At 46.5% G+C, this 20657-nt stretch overlaps 1 protein-coding gene across 5 annotated transcripts in view; it reads left to right on the forward strand.

Annotated features, from left to right (window-relative positions):
- Nucleotides 1-20657, forward strand: part of LOC139264450 (alpha-1,6-mannosylglycoprotein 6-beta-N-acetylglucosaminyltransferase A-like) — a 157382-nt gene that overhangs the window by 66368 nt on the left and 70357 nt on the right. For all 5 annotated transcript variants that reach the window (XM_070880948.1, XM_070880951.1, XM_070880949.1 and 2 more), the window contains one exon: nt 1670-1839. In XM_070880948.1, coding sequence (XP_070737049.1) covers nt 1670-1839 — 170 coding nt within the window. The remainder of the gene's footprint in view (nt 1-1669; nt 1840-20657) is intronic.

The raw sequence follows: 20657 nt of genomic DNA on the forward strand, positions 1-20657 counted from the left end.
CTGGATAAACAGAAAAACACGACTCCACATCTACCCACTGATGATCTACAAGGTCAAGGATCAAATTCTCTGTGGAGCAGTTCTGAAGGGATCACGCCACTCTATTCCAAGAACTTGAATGCATTTGTTGTGATCAATTGATTTCTTGCTGTTCCATTAGATATGACTGGTCAATTAGTCCAGTTAATTTAATAGATGCACAGAAACTGAATATTTAAGCAAAAGAGATATTTCAATCAGAATAATAAATTGCTATTATACTGAGGAGGAGAAATTCACAATGTTTGCAACTCCTGTTGCACCCCCGTTAGTGGCTCTAACGGGTGCAAATGATTTTTCGCTCAGGGGGAGGGTGGAAGGGAGTGGGGAGCGCTACTGGCTCGCGCAAAATTGCATGAAAGTTAGCGGAGGCGCAAAGCCGTAGTGCCCCGTATCCCAGCCAGAACTCCGTGTAGCGCTGGAAAATTCCCGTGCTCCATTTCCTCTCAGGGGTGGAACCTCCTAATTTCACAGTCGGGGCAGGACTTCTGCGCCAGGTGCAGAAAGTCCCGTTTCACCTCGTTTACCGATCCCTAAGTTTCTTCCAGGGAAAGGATTAAACTATTTTAATATCGGGTTCTTGAGGCTGATTTGAAATTCAGTAAATTTCAATAACAGACATATATGATATCTGAACATAGTACTTGTTAATATAATGCATAAACTTCGCCTTTGATCAACACTTGAGGTAAGGTCACAATGTAAACAGCTATTGTACTAAGAAAAGTAAAACATTTTTTTCCTAACTTAATGATTCTCCCCGTTTCTCCTCTTCTCTTCTAAAAGCTCTAAATCTTGCTTGGGATACAGTTTCATCAAAGCTGGCAGCCCTCTAATAGCTTGCCCAAGTGTTCATTCTTCATGAGCCTACACAGTGAGTGTCTGCAGACCCTTCAACCAGAGAGTGCTTTCCAGCCTAGCTGAATATTGTCCTCATCTGATATCTGCACAAATGCAGATCTATGCATATTTTACAGGAAAAATCACTGAATGGTAACCAGGAGCAGGAACAGTGGCTGAATAGTCCGTTCCCTGGAACCTGGGGCATTCCTGTCTGAACAGCTCCGTACCACACAATATATGCATTTACTCAACAAGTCATTAGGGATGCTCATTTGAAATCAAGTTCAAGTAAAATACACTAACAAACCAAATGCAATTTTATATGGTAATATATACACCAAGACCAATTTGCTTTACTTTGAGTTATTCTTTATTTTCAAATGGAATATCCTTTCCTGTTCAGATTTTTCCCCCAAATTTAATCACAAATGATACATTTATATATTCTTTCTGCTGTTCCAAAGTCTCATTTACCTGCCTCTTTTGATTGCATTGTGTATGGTTAAAACAGTCAATTGTGTTCACTGGTGCATTATTGCTAGCAGTAACATTACACTCGACATTTTCTTGCACTGGAGTTTGCAGGAGTGTCTAAATTTAGAGTGGGATTGACTCAAGTGTAAAAGAGATGTGAATGCAATTAGTATTTCAGAGATGCATAATCTAATTGCACCTTTTAAACTCTGAATCAGTGCCTCAACAGCCTCCTTCATAATCCTTTATAATTTAAAAAAAAACTGTCATTTATTTTATTAAAAAAACTAACTATTTTCATTTGTTCTGTTAGATTTTACTTCATTTAGGCCTTTTGACAAAGGAATCGGGATTTAAGATAGCCGAGAATGTCTTTAAGGGAGGCCCGCTTGGGGAGTTGGTGCAGTGGAGTGACTTGATAGCCTCTGTGTATTTACTGGGTCACAACTTGATGCTTTCTACATCAGTAGATGAGCTGAAATGGTAAGATATGCTGAACAAGCTACACAAGTCTCTTAAATATCCAGCAAAAAGTAACCTCAAGAGCTGAATAAAACAATTGTCTTTCTGCTGGCTTATTTCAGTTGGGTACAGTTTCTGTTTAAAGTGATAACATTCACTATATTACTATTTAGGGTGCTAAAAGTATAAACTAAAGTACAAACTGTTTTCCTTTCTATAATTACAAAAAGAAATGTGAAAATAAATATGGAATATATTAAAAGTGAACTTCGCACTTAAGTGAACTTCAGACAATGTTAATTTACCATCTGAAGATTGTTGCAACTCTTTTCCGCAAAATTTAAAAAGTGAGAATAACATTTTAATTTAGAAAATATTCTGTAGAAAAATCGATACTTTTCTCTAATTTAACTGTGTCTCACCAAAGCTAAATTCCCTAGAATGTAATTTTATAGCGGGCTCTCCTGGCGGGAAGGCTTGCTCACTGAAAGCACATATTGAACATTCAGTCATGCGCGGCCCATGATTTTCCAACCATCAATTTAAAAGTTTGAATGTTGCACACCTGAATTTACCATATGCATTCCAGGGGGCAAGGATTCCAGCCGTCAGCACAGACACTTAAGATTATCCCAAAATGTGTTCTTAATGATGCGGGAAAAGTCATGAGTTCAGTACTGCAGAAAGCCTAGAAGAATATAGAAAGTGCAGGGAGGAAATTAAGAAAGCAAAAAGAGGGTATGAAAAAATACTGGCGAGTAGAATCAAAGAAAACAAGCAAGAGGATAACTAAGGAAAGAGTAGGCCTATTAGGGACCAAGATGGGGCTCTCTGTCTGGGGGCGGAGGATGTGGATAAGGTACTCAATGAATACTTCACAAAAGAAGGGGCCGATGTTGAAGTTCAGAGGAAGATAGTGAAATATTGGACGGGATAAACAAAGTAAGAGAGAAAGTATTAAGGGGTTTAGCAACCTTGAAAGTAGATAAATCGCCAAGACCAGATGGAATATATACTAGGCTATTTATATACTAGGCTATTAAAAGAAGCAAGGGAGGAAATTGCAGAGGATCTGACCATCATTTTCCAATCCTCCTTGGCTAGAGGAATTGTGCCAGAGGATTGGAGAACTGCTAACGTTGTACCATTGTTTAAAAATAGAGGAAGGGATAAACTGAGCAATTACATGCCAGTTAGTTTAACCTTGGTGGTGGGCAAATTACTGGAATCAATTCTGAGACCTTCATTTAGAAAGACAGATTAATCAAGGACAGTCAGTATGAATTTGTTGAGAAGGTTGTATCTGACTGACTTGATTGAGTTCTTTGAGGAGGTAACAAGGAGGTTCGATGAGGGCAGTGTCTTTGTAGTTTATATGGATTTTAGCAAGGCTTTTGACAAGGTCCCACATGGCAGGCTGATCAAAAAAGTAAAAGCACATGGAATCCAAGGGAGAGTGACAAATTGGATCCAAAATTGGCTCAGTGGCAGGAAGCAAAGGGCAATAGTGAAGGGAGTTTTTGTGACTGGAAGGCTGTTTCCAGTGGGGTTCCACAGGGTTCAGTAATCGTTCCATTGCTTTTTGTAGTACAGGTGCAGTGTCGAGAATCCGGAGTTCCGTAAAATGTTCCGGAATCCGGACCCCCCGCCGCTGCCTGACCTCAGGGCCTCACCGCTGCCCGACCTCGGGGCCTCCTCGCCAGCCCAGCCGAACACCACCTCTGTGATGGGGCCAGCTGGTCCGAACAGCTCCTCGGCGGGGCCCCACCTGAACACCACCTCGACGGGGCCAGCCGGCTGGCCGGAACAACTCCTCGGTGGGGACCTCCCCTCCCCCCTTTCTGACGTTCTGAAATCCGGAAATACTCGAACCTTGGCTCGGGTGTTTCCGGATTCGTGACGTCAGAAAGACGATCAAAAGCCCGGAATCTGGAACAGCCTTGGTCCTGAGGGTTCCGGATTCTTGACGCTGCACTTGTCTATATTAATGTTTTAGACTTAAATATAGGGGGCATGATAAAGACATTTGCAAATGATATAAAAATTGGCTGTGTGGTTGACAGTGAAGAGGAAAACTCTATAGACTGCAGGAAGATATCGATGGGCAGAAAAGTGACAAATGGAATTCAATCCGGAAAAGTGTGAGGTAATGCGTTTGGGGAAGGGCAACAAGGCAAGGGAATACACAATAAATGGGAGGATACTGAAAGGTGTGAAGGAATAGAGGAGCCTTGGGGTATATGTCCACAGATTCTTAAAGGTAGCAGGACAGTTAAACGGTTGTCTTAAAAAAAGATGGAATGCTTTCCTTTATTAGCTGAGGCGTAGAATACAAGGGCAGGGAAGTTATGCTAGAACTGCATACAGCACTAGTTAGGCCACAGCTAGAGTACTGTATCCAGTTCTGGTCACCACATTACAGGAAGGATGTGAGTGCATTGGAGAGGGTACAGAAGAGATTTACAAGGATGTTGCCAGGACTGGAAAACTTTAACTATGAGGAAAGATTGGATAGGCTGGGGTTATTTTCTTTGGAGCAGAGAAGGCTGAGGGGAAATTTAATTGAGGTGTATAAAATTATGAGGAGCCTAGATAGAGTGGATAGGAAGGACCTATTTCCCTGAGCAGAGGGATCAATAACCAGGGAGCATAAATTTAAAGTAATTGGTCGAAGGATTAGAGGGGAGCTGAGGAAACATTTCTTCACCCAGAAGGTGGTGGGGATCGGAAACTCACTGCCTAAAAGTGTGGTAGAATCAGAAACCCTCATTTCACTTAAAAATTACTTGGATATACACTTAAAAAGAGCCATAACCTACGGGGCTACGGACCTACCACTGGAAGGTGGGATTAAGCAGGATAGCTCTTTTTCGACAGGCATGGACACAATGGGCCGAATGGCCGCCTTCTGTGTCTTAATTTTTCCATGATTCTATGAAAAGGGTCCAATGTGTAACAGTAAGCATTTTTTTAAAAATTCAAGCAACAACTTTTGTTTCCAAGAGACAAGATTTTCAATTTTCAATTCAGGACTTGAAGGATTAAGCATGTACTTGGTGGTTATGACGTGCGAGGATTCTTCACCGCAGTTAAGTCCATCTACGGTGGAAGCACCCAAGGCCCCACCTCACTGCTGGCCAAGAATGGGGAGGCACTCATTAAGGTCACTGAGGTAGTCAGAGCCCGCTGGAAGGAGCACTTCGAAGATCTGCTTAACCGAGACTCTGCCTTTGACACGAGTGTCCTCAACTCCATCCCGCAGCATGCTACCCGCCACCATCTCAGCAAAATCCCAGCCCGGCACGAGGTAGAAAAGGCCATCCATCAGCTCAAGAACAACAAGGCATCAGGAGCAGATGGAATCCCCGCTGAGGCACTAAAGTATGGCGGAGAAGCACTATTGGCACGAATGCATGACCTCATCTCTCTTATCTGGAAGGAGGAGAGCATGCTGGGAGATCTCAGATGCCGTAATCGTGACCATCTTCAAAAAAGGGGACAAGTCCGACTGTGGCAACTAAAGAGGAATCTCCCTGCTGTCATCCACAGGAAAAGTCATCGCAAGAATTCTCCTCAACCGTCTTCTCCCTGTAGCTGAAAAGCTCCTCCCAGAGTCTCAATTCGAATTCTATCCACGAAGGGGTACAACGAACATGATCTTCACCGTGCGACAACTACAAGAGAAATGCAGGTAACAGCACCAACCCTTGTACATGGCCGCCTTCGACCTCACCAAGGCCTTTGACACTGTCAACTATGAGGAACAATGGAGCGTCCTCCTCAGTTTCGGCTGTCCCCAAAAGTTTGTCACCATCCTCAGTCTGCTCCACGATGAAATGCAAGCTGTGATCCTGACCAACAGATCCACCACAGACCCAATCCATGTCTGGACCGGGGTCAAGCAGGGCTCTGTCATCGTGCCAACCCCCTTCTCGATCTTCCTTGCTGCAGTGCTCCATCTCACTCTCAACAAGCTCCCCGCTGGAGTGGAACTAAACTATAGACCCAATGGGAACATGTTCAACCTTCGTCGCCTCCAGGCTAGATCCAAGGTCGTCCATCCTCTGTCATCGAATGATAGTACGCAGACGACGCTTGCGTTTGTGCACATTCAGAGGCTGAACTTCAAGCTATCGTCAACATCTTCACCGAGGCATACGAAAGCATGGGCCTTACACTAAGCATTCATAAGACAAAGGTCCTCCATCAACCTGACACCGCCACACAGCACTGCCACCCCGGTCATCAAAATCCATGGCGTGGCCTTGAACAACGTGGATCATTTTCCATACCTCGCAAGCCTACTAACAGCAAGGGTAGACATCGATGACGAGGTCCAACACCGCCTCCAGTGTGCCAACGCAGCCTTTGGTCGCTTGAGGAAGAGTGTTTGAAGAACAGGACCTCAAATCTGGCACCAAGCTTAAGGTCTACAGGACAGTAGTGATACCCACCCTCCTATATGGCTCAAAGACATGGACCATATACAGTGGACACCAGAAAGCGCTGGAGAAGTACCACCAACGCTGCCTCTGCAAGATCCTGCAAATCCACTTGGAGAACAGACGCACCATAAGAACATAACAAATAGAAATATAGAAACATAGAAAATAGGCACAGGAGTAGGCCATTCGGCCCTTCGAGCCTGCAACACCATTCAATAAGATCATGGCTGATCATTCCCTCAGTACCCCTTTCCTGCTTTCTCTCCATACCCCTTGATCCCTTTAGCTGTAAGGGCCATATCTAACTCCCTCTTGAATATATCCAATGAACTGGCTTCAACAACTCTCTGCGATAGGGAATTCAACAGGTTAATAACTGAGTGAAGAAGTTTCTCCTCATCTCAGTCCTAAATGGCATATCCCTTATCCTAAGACTGTGTCCCCCTGCATCTGGGCTTCCCCAACATCGGGAACATTCTTCCTGCATCTAACCTGTCCAGTCCTGTCAGAATCTTATAAGTTTCTGTGAGATCCCCTCTCATCCTTCTAAATTCCAGTGTATAAAGGCCCAGTGAATCCTGTCTCTCCTCGTATGTCAGTCCATCATTCCTGGGAATCAGTCTGGTGAACCTTTGCTGCACTCCCTCAATAGCAAGAACGTCCTTCCTCAGATTAGGAGACCAAAACTGAACACACTATTCCAGGTGAGACCTTACCAAGGCCCTGTACAACTGCAGTCAGACCTCCCTGCTCCTATACTCAAATCCCCTAGCTATGAAGGCCAACATACCATTTGCCGCCTTCACCGCCTGCTGTACCTGCATGCCAACTTTCAATGACTGATGAATCATGACACTCTGGTCTCGTTGCACCTCCCCCTTTCCTAATCTGCCATTCAGATGATATTCTGCCTTTGTGTTTTTGTCCCCAAAGTGGATAACCTCACATTTATCCACATTATACTGCATCTGCCATGCATTTGCCCACTCACCTAACATCCAAGTCACCCTGCAGCCTTTTAGCATCCTCGTCACAGTGCTCACTGCCACCCAGTTTAGTGCCATCTGCAAACTCGGAGATATTACACTCAATTCCTTCATCTAAGTCATTAATGTATATAGTAAAGAGCTAGGGTCCCAGCACTGAGCACTGCGGCACTCCACTAGTCACTGCCTGCCATTCTGAAAAGAACCCGTTTATCCCGACTCTCTGCTTCCTGTTTGCCAACCAGTTCTCTATCCATGTCAGTACATTACCCCCAATACCATGAGCTTTGATTTTGCACACCAATCTCTTGTGTGGGACCTTGTCAAAAGCCTTTTGAAAGTCCAAATACACCACATCCACTGGTTCTCCCTTGTCCACTCTACTAGTTACATCCTCAAAAAATTCCAGAAGATTTGGCAAGCATGATTTCCCTTTCATAAATCCATGCTGACTTGGATCGATCCTGTCACTGCTTTCCAAATGCGCTGCTATTTTATCCTTAATAATTGATTCCAACATTTTCCCCACTACTGATGTCAGGCTAACCGGTCTGTTTTCTCTCTCCCTCCTTGGTGTTACATTAGCTACTCTCCAGTCCATAGGAACTGATCCAGAGTTGATAGACTGTTGGAAAATGGCCAATGCAGCCACTATTTCTAGAGCCACTTCCTTAAGTACTCTGGGATGCAGACTATCAGGCCCCGGGGATTTATTGGCCTTCAATCCCATCAATTTCCCTAACACAGTTTCCTGCTTTATAAGGATATCCTTCAGTTCCTCCTTCTCACTAGACCCTTGGTCCCCGAGTATTTCCAGAAAGTTACTTGTGTCTTCCTTCGTGAAAACGGACCAAAGTATTTGTTTAACTGGTCCGTCATTTATTTTTTCCCCATTATAAATTCACCTGAATCTGACTGCAAGGGACCTACGTTTGTTTTCACTAATCTTTTTCTCTTCACGTATCCATAGAAGCTTTTGCAGTCAGTTTTTATGTTCCCGGCAAGCTTCCTCTCATACTCTATTTTCCCCCTCCTAATTAATTCCTTTGTCCTACTCTGCAGTATTACAAAATTCTCCCAGTCCTCAGGTTTGCTGCTTTTTCTGGCCAATTTATATGCCTCTTCCTTGGATTTAACACTTCCTTAATTTCCCTTGTTAGCCACGATTGAGCCACCTTCCCCATTTTATTTTTACTCCAGACAGGGATGTACAATTGTTGAAGTTCATCCATGTGATCTTTAAATGTTTGCCATTGCCTATCCACCATCAGCCCTTTAAGTATCACTCGCCAGTCTATTCTAGCCAATTCATGTCTCATACCATCGCAGTTACCTTCCCCAAGTTCAGGACCCTAGCCTTTGAATAACTGTGTCACTCTCCATCTTCATGAAGAATTCTACCATATTATGATCACTCTTCCCCAAGGGGCCTCGCACAACAAGATTGTTATTTGGTCCTTTCTCATTTCACATCACCCAGTCTAGGATAGCCAGCCCTCTATTTGGTTCCGCGACATATTCATCTAGAAAACCATCCCTTATACATTCCAGGAAATCCTCCTCCACCGCATTGCTACTAGTTTGGTTAGCCCAGTCAATATGTAGATTAAAGTCGCCCATGATAACTGCTGTACCTTTTATTGCACGCATCCCTAATTTCTTGTTTGATGCTGTCCCCATCCTCATTACTACTGTTTGGTGATCTACACAACTCCCACTAGCGTTTTCTGTCCTTTGGTATTCCATAGCTCCACCCATACAGATTCCACATCATCCAAGCTAATGTCCTTCCTTACTATTGCATTAATTTCCTCTTTAACCAGCAACGCCACCCCACCTCCTTTTCCTTTCTGTCTATTCTTCCTAAATAAGAGCAAGAGAAGGCCATACAGCCCCTCGAGCCTGCTCCACCATTTAATACGATCATGGCTGATCCGATCATGGACTCAGGTCCACTTCCCTGCCCGCTCCCCATAACCCCTTATTCCCTTATCAGTTCAGAAACTGTCTATCTCTGCCTTAAATTTATTGAATGACCCAGCTTCCACAGCTCTCTGAGGCAGCAAATTCCACAGATTCACAACCCTCTGAAAGAAGAAATTCCTCCTCATCTCAGTTTTAAATGGGCGGCCCCTTATTCTAAGTTTATGTCCCCTAGTTCTGGTCTCCCCTATCAGTGGGAACATCCTCTCTGCATCCACCTTGTCAAGCCCCTTCATAATATACGTTTTGATGTCGGCGTTCTCGCTGAGGCCAACATCGCCAGCATCGAAGCACTAACCACATCCGTTGGGTGGGCCACATCGTCCACAAGCCCAACACGAGACTCCCAAAGAAAGCGCTTTACTCAGAACTCCTACATGGCAAGCGAACCCCAGGTGGGCAGAGGAAATGCTTCAAGGACACCCTCCTTGATAAAGTGCAACATTCCCACTGGCACCTGGGAATCCCTGGCCCAAGATCGCCCTAAGTGAAGGAAGAGCTTTCGGGAGGGCGTGGAGCACCTTGAGTCTCATCGGCACGAGCGTTCAGAAATCAAGCGTAGACAGCGGAAGGAGTGTGCTGCAAACCAGACCCCCCACCACCCTTTCCTCCAATGACTGTCTGTCCCACCTGCGACAGAGACTACTATAATTCCCGTATTGGACTGTTCAGTCACCTGAGAACTCAGAGTGGAAGCAAGTCTTCCTCAATTTCGAGGGACTGCCTATGATGATGATGGTGGTTACTCTGGTCGAAGCCCATTGTTTATGTTCAAATTATCTTGTTCATGAAGTGCAATAATGTAACAATTAAACGATGTGTACTGATCGAATGTAGACTGTGTTTAAATGACAAATGCATAGCACGCACACTGGTACTGTCTATTCTTTGTTGGATGGATAATGTTATATGTGACATTAAGAAGCAGATGAGTGCACAGGACACAGCATAAGGCTGTGGTGCTGACAACATCTTGGCTGTCGTACTGAAGATCGATGCCTCAGAGCTAACCACTTCCTTAGCCAAGCTATTCCAATACAGCTATGTCACTGGCTTCTATCTGACAGTGTGGAAGATTGCTCAGGTATGCTCTATCCACAAAACAGGCATAAATCTAACCTGACCAATTGCCACTCTATCGGCCTCCTCTCAGTCATCAATAAAGTGATGGAAGATGCCATCAAGCGACACTGCTCATTAATAAGCTACTCGCTGATGCTCAGTTTGGATTCTGTCAGGACCACTCCACTCGGCTCCAGATCTCATCACAGCCTTGGTCCAAACATGGACATAAGGCCTGAATGCCAGAAAAGAGGCAAGAGTAATTGCCCTCAACATCAAAGGCAGCATTTGACCAACAGTATGGTACCAAGAAGTCCTAACACAACTGACATCAATGGGAGTATCAAAGGGAAAACCTGCCAGTAGCTGGAGTCATACCTGATGCAAAGGGAGATGGTTGTAGTTGTTGGAGACCAGTCATCACTGTCCCAGGACATCACTGCAGGAATCCCTCAGGGAAGCATCCACAGCCGAGCCATCTCCAGCTGCCTAAATAATGATCTTCCCTCAGGATTGGGCTGGTCACTGATGATTCCACAGTGCTCAGCTCTGTTCCCAACTTCAATGATGATGATAACACTCCATGCCAGCCGATGATAAGGTCCAACCTTGGGCTGATAAGTGACAAGTCTCGGTGTCAGACAGTGCTGCTTTCCTCGTGTTCTGCAGTCAACTATGGGAAATGGCTGTGAGGAGTCATCACCGTCTTCACTCTTCTTTCTTCCAATTTTAGCTTACCAGGCACATACTGTCATTCTTTGTTGATTGTACTTTCTTCGTGCTTGTAAATTTGTGCTGTTAACACTCAACATTCTGAACAGCAACAACAACTTGCATTTATATAGCAACTTTAATGTAGAAAAATGTACCAAGGCACTTCACAGAAGCATCATTTTTTTTTAATGGATGCCAAGCCAAAGAAGGCTATCTAAAAGCTTTGTCAAAGTAGTGGATTTTGAGGAGGATCTGAAAGGAGGAGGATGATGTGGAGAGGCAGAGGGGTTTTGAGAGAGGGTTCCAGAGTGTGGAGCATGAGTGCTGAAGACATGGCTACCGATGGTAGGATAAAGGAAGGGGGGGATGCAAAGGAGGCCAGAGTAAGGAAAACAGACTTTGATAGAGGTTGTGGGTTTGAAGGAAGTTAGAGACAGGAAGGGATGAGGGCATGAAGGGATTTAAACATGAGGATGAGAATTTTAAATTTGAGACATTGGGGGACCGAAAGCTTAATGTAAATCAGCAAGAACAGGCTGCTGAATGAGTAGGATTTGGTGCTGGTTAGTATATGAACTGAAGTTCATTGGTAGTGTTTACATACATAACACCCATGTGTAAGACTTGCCACCAGGGGGGCACACCTGTGGGAGACCCAAGGGTCACCTGCACACCCTGGGCAAGCAGGTATAAAAGGCAGACTACCATGTTGCCTCCCCACTCTGGAGTTACAATAAAATAGACCAAGGTCACAACAGTCTGAGCTTAAGATGTACAGTCTTGTGGAGTTATTCTAACTAACAATTGGCGACGAGTAGCAGATTACGAACTTTCACGCAGTTATGTTTGCTGTTGGTATTCTTGAGAGATTTGTTGAGGCTGATGATTGGGAAGCCTTCGTTGAGCGTCTTGACCAGTACTTCATGACCAACGAGCTGGAAAAGGAAGAAACCGCGGTCAAGCGCAGGCCGATTCTCCTCACCGTATATGGGTCCACGATATATGGCCTCATCAAAATCTGCTTGCACCGACGAAACCAACGGAGAAGAAATATGAAGAGCAGTGCACGCTGGTTTGGGAACACCTCCAGCCGAAGGAGAGCATCTTGATGGCCAGGTATCGCTTTTATACGCACCACCATTCCGAGGGCCAGGACGTGGTGAGCTATGTCGCCGACCTAAGACGCCTTGCGGGACCGTGCGTATTTGCTAGATTGTTGCGGGACTTTTTCGTGCTTGGAATCGGCCACGAGTTCATTCTTTGCAAACTGCTGTCTGCCGAATCCATAGATCTGAGCCATGCCATCACGATAGCCCAGGCTTTTATGTCCACGAACGATAACAATAAACAGATATCATTGCAGCATCGGAATTCACCGACAAAGTACTATGCATAAAATAATGCCTTCAGCAGGCAGAAATGTACATGGCAGGACCTACACAACCGCAAAGGCCAGACCGAAGATGACTGAGCCGGCCGTGGGGCGTGACTGCGAATCCATTAGCACCATGTTGGCGTTGCGGGGGTAATCATCGAGCCCATCAATGTCGATTCAAGCACTACGTGTGCAAGGGCTGTGGAACAATGGGGCACCTCCAGCGAATGTGCAGACGTGTTACGACTCACCACGTGGCAGAGTCAGCAGAAGATGACCGTGCCTGAGCGGATTACGTTAAACAAGTAAGAGAGGCAACTCAACCCGAGGCTGAAGAGGAAGCGTATGGGGTACACACCTTCACCACCAAAAGCCCTCTGATAATGTTAAAAGTCAAATTAAATGGCATTCCAGTTTCCATGGAATTGGACACTGGGGCGAGTCAGTCAATTATGAGCCAGAAGGCTTTTGAGAAACTGTGGGGCAACAAGGCACAAAGGCCAAAACTAAGCCCAATCCACACCAAGCTGCACACTTGCACCAAAGAGCTCATACCTGTCATTGGCAGTGAAGGTATCGTACGATGGAGCGGTGCATGATTTACCGCTATAAATTGTTCCAGGCGATGGCCCAATGCTGTTCGGCAGAAGCTGGCTCGGAAAGATCCGATGAAACTGGGGCGACATCAAAGCACTGTCTTCGGAGGATGATGCCTCGTGCGCCCAAGTGCTAAACAAATTCCCGTCGTTATTCGAGCCAGGCATCGACAACTTCACAGGCGCCTAAGTGCCGATCCATCTAGTCCCTGATGCACGACCCGTTCATCACAAGGCCCGAGCGGTTCCATACATGATGCGAGAGAAAGTAGAGATCGAACTGGACAGACTTCAACGAGAGGGGATCATATCGGCAGTTGAGTTCAACAAGTGGGCCAGTCCAATTGTGCCGGTGTTGAAGAATGACGGGACGGTCAGAATCTGCGGGGACTACAAGGTAACAATCAATCGAGTCTCGTTACAGGACCAGTACGCACTACCCAAAGCAGATGACCTGTTTGCAACACTAGCAGGGGGGAAGTCATTCAACAAACTGGATCTAACCTCTGCTTAGATGACTCAGCAGCTGTCTGAACCTTCAAAAAAAATTGACATGTATGAACATGCACTGAGGACAATTCATATACTACAGATGCCCCTTTGAGATTCGCTCAGTGGAGGCCATCTTCCAGAGGGACATGGAGAGTCTGCTGAAATCAGTTCCGTGCACCGTGGTGTTCCAAGGCGACATCTTGATCACTGGCAGCAACACCACCAAACACTTGCACAACCTGGAAGAGGTTCTCAAGCGAATGGACAGAGCGGCACTCAGGTTGAAACGCTCAGTGTGTTTTCCTGGCGCCAGAGATTGAATTTCTCGGGAGAAAGATTGCAGCGGACGGCATCAGACCCACGGACTCTAAGACAGAGGCCATCAAGAATGCACTCAGACCACAGAATGTGAAGGAGCTGCGTTCGTTCATGGGAATCCTCAACTATTTTGCTAAATTTCTACCGCGGTTGAGCACTTTGCTGGAACCATTGCATTTATTTGCATTGGGTTTGGGGTAAATCTCATGACAGCCTTTAATAAAGCCAGAAACCTGCTATCTTCTGACAAGTTAGTTGTATTATATGATCCATGTAAACATTTAGTACGAGCTTATGATGCATCTTCACATGGGGTCGGTTGTGTGTTACAGCAAGCAAATGTGTCAGGCAAACTGCAACCGTTGCATATGTGTCCAGAAGCTTATCCAAGGCTGAAAGAACCTACAGTATGGTTGAGAAAGAAGCATTAGCATGCATATACGGGGTTAAGAATACCTATTTGGACTCCGGTTCGAGCTCAAAACCGACCATAAGCCGCTCATTTCGTTGTTTTTAGAAAGCAAAGGTATTAACACCAATGCTTTGTCCCACATCCAAAGATGGGCACTAATGTTATCTGCTTATGATTATGTAATCCGCCACAGACCAGGCACTGAGAACTGTGAGGATGCCCTCAGTTGGCTACCATTGCCCACCACCGGGGTGGAAATGGCGCAACCTGCAGACTTGCATCTTGTAATGAATGTTTTTGAGAGCGAGGGGTCACCCGTCGCGGCTCGCCAGATCAGGACCTGGACGAGCCAGGACTCGGTGCTATCACTTGTAAAAAGCTGTGTCCTCAATGGGAGCTGGTCGGCGGTCCCAGGGAAAATGCAAGACAAAATTAAGCCGTTCCACCGACGTAAGGACGAAATATCCATCCATTCGGACTGCCTCCTATGGAGGAATTGTGTAATTTTGCCAAAAAAAGGCAGGGAAACGTTTATACGCGACTTTCACAGTACCCACCCAGGCATAGTCATGGTGAAGGCTATCGCCAGGTCGCACGTTTGGTGGCCGGGCATTGACTCGGATTTGGAGTCATGTGTACACCAATGTAACACTTGCTCACAGTTGAGCAACGCACCAATGGAGGGCCCACTGAGTCTGTGGTCATGGCCCTCCAAATCGTGGTCAAGGGTCCACGTAGATTTCGCTGACCCCTTTTTCAGAAAGATGTTCCTAGTAGCAATGGACGCTTACTCTAAATGGATTGAATGTATTATAATGTCGTCATGTGTATCCACTGCCACCATCGAAAGCCCCCGGGCCATGTTCGCCACCTATGTTTGCCCGACGTCCTTGTTAGTGACAGTGGACCATGCTTCACCAGCTCGAATTCAACGAGCTCATGACCAGCAATGGCATCAAGCATGTCAGGTCTGCGCCGTTTAAGCCCGCATCCAATGGTCAAGTGGAACGGGCAGGCCAAACCATCAAGCAGAGCATGAAACGCGTGACGGATGGTTTTCTGCAGACCCGGTTATCTCGGATTCTGCTCAGCTACTGCACGCAGCCCCATTCGCTTACCGGGGCTCCCCCTGCAGAATTGCTAACGAAGAGAGCACTCAAAACCAGGCTCTCCTTAGTCCACCCGGATCTCAATGATCATGTAGAAACCCGGCGTCACCGGCATAACATGTACCACGATCGTGCGGCTGTATCACGTGACATTGAGGTCAATTACCCTGTGTTTGTTCTTAATTATGGTCATGGTCCCAATTGGGTTGCTGGCACTGTGTTAGCCAAGGAGGGGAATAGAGTGTTGTCGACAAACTTGCAGAAAGGACTTGGATCAGACCAAACTGCGATTCACTGACAACCAAGAACAGTTTGAAGAGGACATTACCATCATTGATCCACCCACACACACGCAACCAGCAATCGACCTCATGGTCAACCACGAGGATGAACTCGCCATGCCCGACAGTCCGATCAGACCAGCCACACCGCAGTGCAGCAATGATCCGACTGACTCACCCATACCAGGACTTCAACTCCGGCGATCAACCCAGGAATACAGAGCCCCGGATCGCCTCAGCTTGTAAATAACTTGTACATAAGACTTTGCAGGGGGAATGATGTGTGTGTGAATACTAGCAATGTGTAAGACTTGCCACCAGGGGGCGCACCTGTGGGAGGCCCAAGGGTCACCTGCACACCCTGGACAAGCAGGTATAAAAGGTAGACTACCATACTGTCTCCCCACTCTGGAGTTACAATAAAGAGACCAAGGTCACAACAGTCTGAGCTGAAGATGTACAGTCTTGTGGAATTATTCTAAACGTAACAATGGGGGTGGCGGATAAGGAGGTCAGGAAAGCATTGAAATAGTCAAATTTGGAGATGACAAAGACGTGGCAGATGGACTGAGGTAGTTGATATTGAAGACGTGGCAGGTACAGATGAGGCTTCAACCACCTTACTGTTTAGTTGTAGGAAATTGCAGCTGATGCAAAACTAGCCGTCTGACAACACAGGCGGTGGGGGGATAAAGAGAACTAATGGAGAGGTAGACTTGTGTTATCAGTATCCACAGGGAAGCTGACCCTATGTCTTTGGATGATGCCAGAAAGAGTCAGCATATTAAAGAGGTGAGGGCCATGTGGAACTCCAGTGGTAACGCTGTGCGGGCATGAAGAGAAGCCATTGATGGAGATGCTCTGCTGCAATCAGTCAGGTCAGAATAGAAATAAATGAGGGCAATTCCACTGAGCTGCACAATGGCAAGGAGGGACTAGAGGAGGAGAATATCAAATGCTGCAGAGGGGACAAGGAATAATGATATACTACAGTCACCAAGGACGTCATTTGTGACTTTAGTTAAGGCTGTTTTGGCTGAGTTTTTAAGACTCCTGAGCGAGATGGTGGAGGCAATTAGTATTGATGCATTCAAATGTAAATTAGATAGATTTCTTTCAGAAAATAACATTTTGACATACAATATATGAGTAATTTGAGACATGACATATGGAATGTGTAGCATGTTGAGGAGGATTTTGTATCTATGGTTCCCGAAGCGCTCCACCGCTGACATTTTGTTTGTGCGATGTCTGGGTCTGTTGTAGACTAATTGATAGATTGATTGTTATGATTAGTTTACAACTCCATTATCATAGTATCATGCGACAACCAGGATGGTAGAAGGTGAACTGGATGGTAGAAGGTGAACTAGATGGACGATGGTGTTTTTTCATCAGCAATTTCTATGTTCTTTCAAGCTTGGATAGAGCATTGGGGAGATGGGAGGGAAACTGGAGAGAGAGGTTCAGGTTAGGGCAGAGGGGAACCTGGGTGGGAAGTTTGGCTTGGTGGGGAAGTGGAAAGGGAGAAGAGAAGCAGCAGAGGCAGCTGAATGGATGGTCTAAATCTTGGCGACAAAGAATTCCATAAGCTCCTTGAACTTGTTGTTGAAGGTAAAGATGGGCAATAATTTAGAGTTGATTTGTGGTGAAGAAAAGAAGCTTGGGTGTTATCTTTGCTTTCTGGAATATTTCTGATGTAGTGAGTGGTTTTGGTGGCAGAGTGCGGCCCGATGGCACTTGATGTGTTCCAGCCAGATCTGGTGATGGATGGCTAAATAAGTGGTGTGCTAGATATGCTCCAATCTGCACTCGTTGAACTTGAGGGAATGAAGATGTGGACCAAGATTTTGCTGAGATAAAGGCATCAAAAGTGCAGGTGAGGGAATTGTTGAGCAAATCAGCAGTAGCAAAAGTATTGTGGGAATGGATGGCCAAAGTACAGTTGAGGGTTTGAAAGTGAAGTCACTTTGACTCGGAAGAGAATTGTTTCTCCATGATTGACACAGAAGGACGTGAAGTAGGGGGATGTGAGTGATGAGGAATACAAGAAAATGGGGAGAGATGGCTGTGGGAGTAGAGAGGCCCTAAACCTCTCGATCTTTATCCTTCTTTCGTTTCTAAACCTTTTTCTGCAATTTCCCCCTTTGTAAATGGAGTCTGGTCTTGTAGGGATGAAAGGCACAATGTGATTTTATTCTTTAATATGGAGAATTACCTTTATATGCCCACAGGAGCAAAAATTGATATTTAATTTATTGGACTCGTAAGAAACTCCAGGCATAAACCATGGCTTTATATTTTAAAAGAACAATTATTATATACCAGAAAGTTACAGACCTTGGATTGAACAATATCTACAGCTCATAAATAATTCAGAATTGCTTTAAAAAAAGAAAGGAAAACCTTCTGACTCCAAAATGCATACTCTTATTAGAGAAGAGAAAAAGGCTTATGCAATACTAACACCTTAAAAGAAAGTTTAACATACTTGCCTCAAACGTCAAGGTTTGTTGAAGCCCTGTAGATGTGTCAATGGCCCGGTTAGTACATGTTCTCTTCTCCAGATTAGAACAGCCATGGGGGAGGTAATCTGGAAGAATCAGTGAGGCAGAGCAAGAGCTTTCTGCACATCCACTTTGTGGCACTATATCTTTGGAGCGGTTGCTTACCACCTACAGTCTTTGAGGAGAAAAGGCCAGGTCTCTAGTGGGGAAGGAGAGGTCCAGTCGTTGCTGAAGGAGGAGGAGAGGCCAGCCGCCATCGCCGAAGAGGAGTCCCGGTCACCATTGAGGAGGAGGTCGCCTGTGGGGAAGGAGAGGTCCAGCCATCGTCGAGGCGGCCCAGTGGTGGAGGAGAGGCCCATCTGCCACCGCTGGAAAGGTGGAGGCCCAATCACCACTGGAAAGGTGGAGGCCCGATTGCTTGGTCGGAGGCTCACCTGGCTCACTGGGCGTCATTGGGGATCGAGGATCGGGTGAGGTAGGTGAGTCGGCATCGAGGAGGAGGTCGCCGTAGGGGTGGAGGGGAAGAAGAGGCCCAGGTCGCCGCTGCAGGAGGCTCAATCGTCGCTGGTAGTCTGGTCGCCGTCGCCGATGGGTGGTGTGGTGGAAGCCTGAGGTAAGCCCGAACTTGTGGGATTGGATTGGGTTGGGTTTGGTTTAAGCTAAAGATTAAGTGAATGCATCCCCTATTAGGGCTAGGGGGAGTTTAGACAGTGGGAGGGGGGAGGTTGAGGGTGGAAAGTTGCCGGATGGCAGAACATTTTGTGTTTGGCAGGGGAGCCATAAACCAGTGCGTGCGAAAAGATGCTCGGTCACTCAACTAGGAAACACCAGGACTGGTTTCATGAGAATAACCAAGAGATCCAAGAGCTAATAGATCGCAAGCGAAAGGGCATTTCTGAGCTTTAAACAGCAACCCAACTCGGGAGCAGCAAGGCAGCATTACAGACGGTTTAAGGCTGAGGTCCAACAAAAAACCTGGGATCTAAAGAACAGCTGGTGGATGGAGAAGGCACAGGAAATACAACAGCTGGCCGACAGCCATGATGTGCGAGGATTCGGAATTGCAGTCAAGGCTATCTACGGTCCAAACACCCAAGACCCCACCCCACTGCTGGCCAAGAACGGGGAAACACTCATCATGGACACCGAGGCAGTCCAAGCCCGCTGGAAGGAGCATTTTGAAGATCTCCTCAATCGAGACTCTGCCTTTGACTCGAGTGTTTTCGACTCCATCCCACAGCATGCTACCCGCCACCAGCTCAGTAAAACCCCAGCACTGCACGAGGTAGAAAAAGCCATGACAGCTTAAGAACAAAAAGGCTATGCGAGTGGATGGAATCCCCGCTGAGGCACTGAAGTATGACGGAGAGGTACTGTTGGAGCGAATACATGACCTCACCTCTCTCATTTGGAGGGAGGAGATCATGCCGGGCGATCTCAGAGATGCAGTAATCGTGATCATCTTTAAAAAAGGGGACAAGTCCGACTGCGGCAACTACAGGGGAATCTCCCTATCAGCCACTGGGAAAGTTGTCGCTAGAGTCCTCCTCAGCTGTCTTCTCCCTGTGGCTGAGGAGCTCCTTCCGGAGTCACAGTGCGCATTTCATCCCCTACGGGGCACAACGGACATGATTTTTACAACGCGACAGCTGCAGGAAAAATGCAGGGAATAGCACCAGCCCTTATACATTGCTGCCTTCAACATTGCAAAGGCTTTTGACACTGTCAACCGCGAGGGCCTATGGAACGTCGTCCTCAAGTTCGTCACCATCCTCCGCCTGCTCCACGACGACATGCAGGCCATGATCCTTACCAACGGATCCATTACAGACCCAATCCATGTCCGGACCGGGGTCAAACAGGGGCCAAACCTCTTCTCAATCTTCCTCGCTGCCATGCTCCACCTCAGTCAACACGCTTCCCATTGGAGTGGAACTAAACTACAGAGCCAGTGGGAACCTGTTCAACCTTCATCGACTCTGGGCCAGGCCCAAGACCACACCAACGTCTGTTGTCGAGCTACAGTACGCAGACAATACCTGCATCTGCGCACATACAGAGGCTGAACTCCAAGTCATAGAAGTCATAGTCAACGTATTTACTGAGGCGTACGAAAACATGGCTCTTACGCTAAACATCTGCAAGACAAAGGTCCTCCACCAGCCTGTCCTTGCCGCACAACATTCCCACCACTTCCCCCCTCCCCCACCCGAATCATCAAGATCCACAGCACGGCCCTGGACAACGTGGACCATTTCCCACACCTCGGGAGCCTCTTATCAACAAGAGCAAACATTTGACGACAAGATTGAACACCGCCGCCAGTGCGCCAGTGCAGCCTTCAGCCGCCTGAGGAAGAGTGTTTGAAGACCAGGCCCTCAAATCCACCACCAAGCTCATGGTCCACAGGGCTGTAGTAATACCCACTCTCCTGTACAGCTCAGAGACATGGACAATATACAGTAGACACCTCAAGTCGCTGGAGAAATACCACCAACGATGTCTCCGCAAGATCCTACCAATCCCCTGGGAGGACAGATGCATCAACGTTAGCGTCCT

This window comes from Pristiophorus japonicus, chromosome 5 (assembly GCF_044704955.1).
Source record: "Pristiophorus japonicus isolate sPriJap1 chromosome 5, sPriJap1.hap1, whole genome shotgun sequence".
Lineage (NCBI taxonomy): Eukaryota > Metazoa > Chordata > Chondrichthyes > Pristiophoridae > Pristiophorus > Pristiophorus japonicus.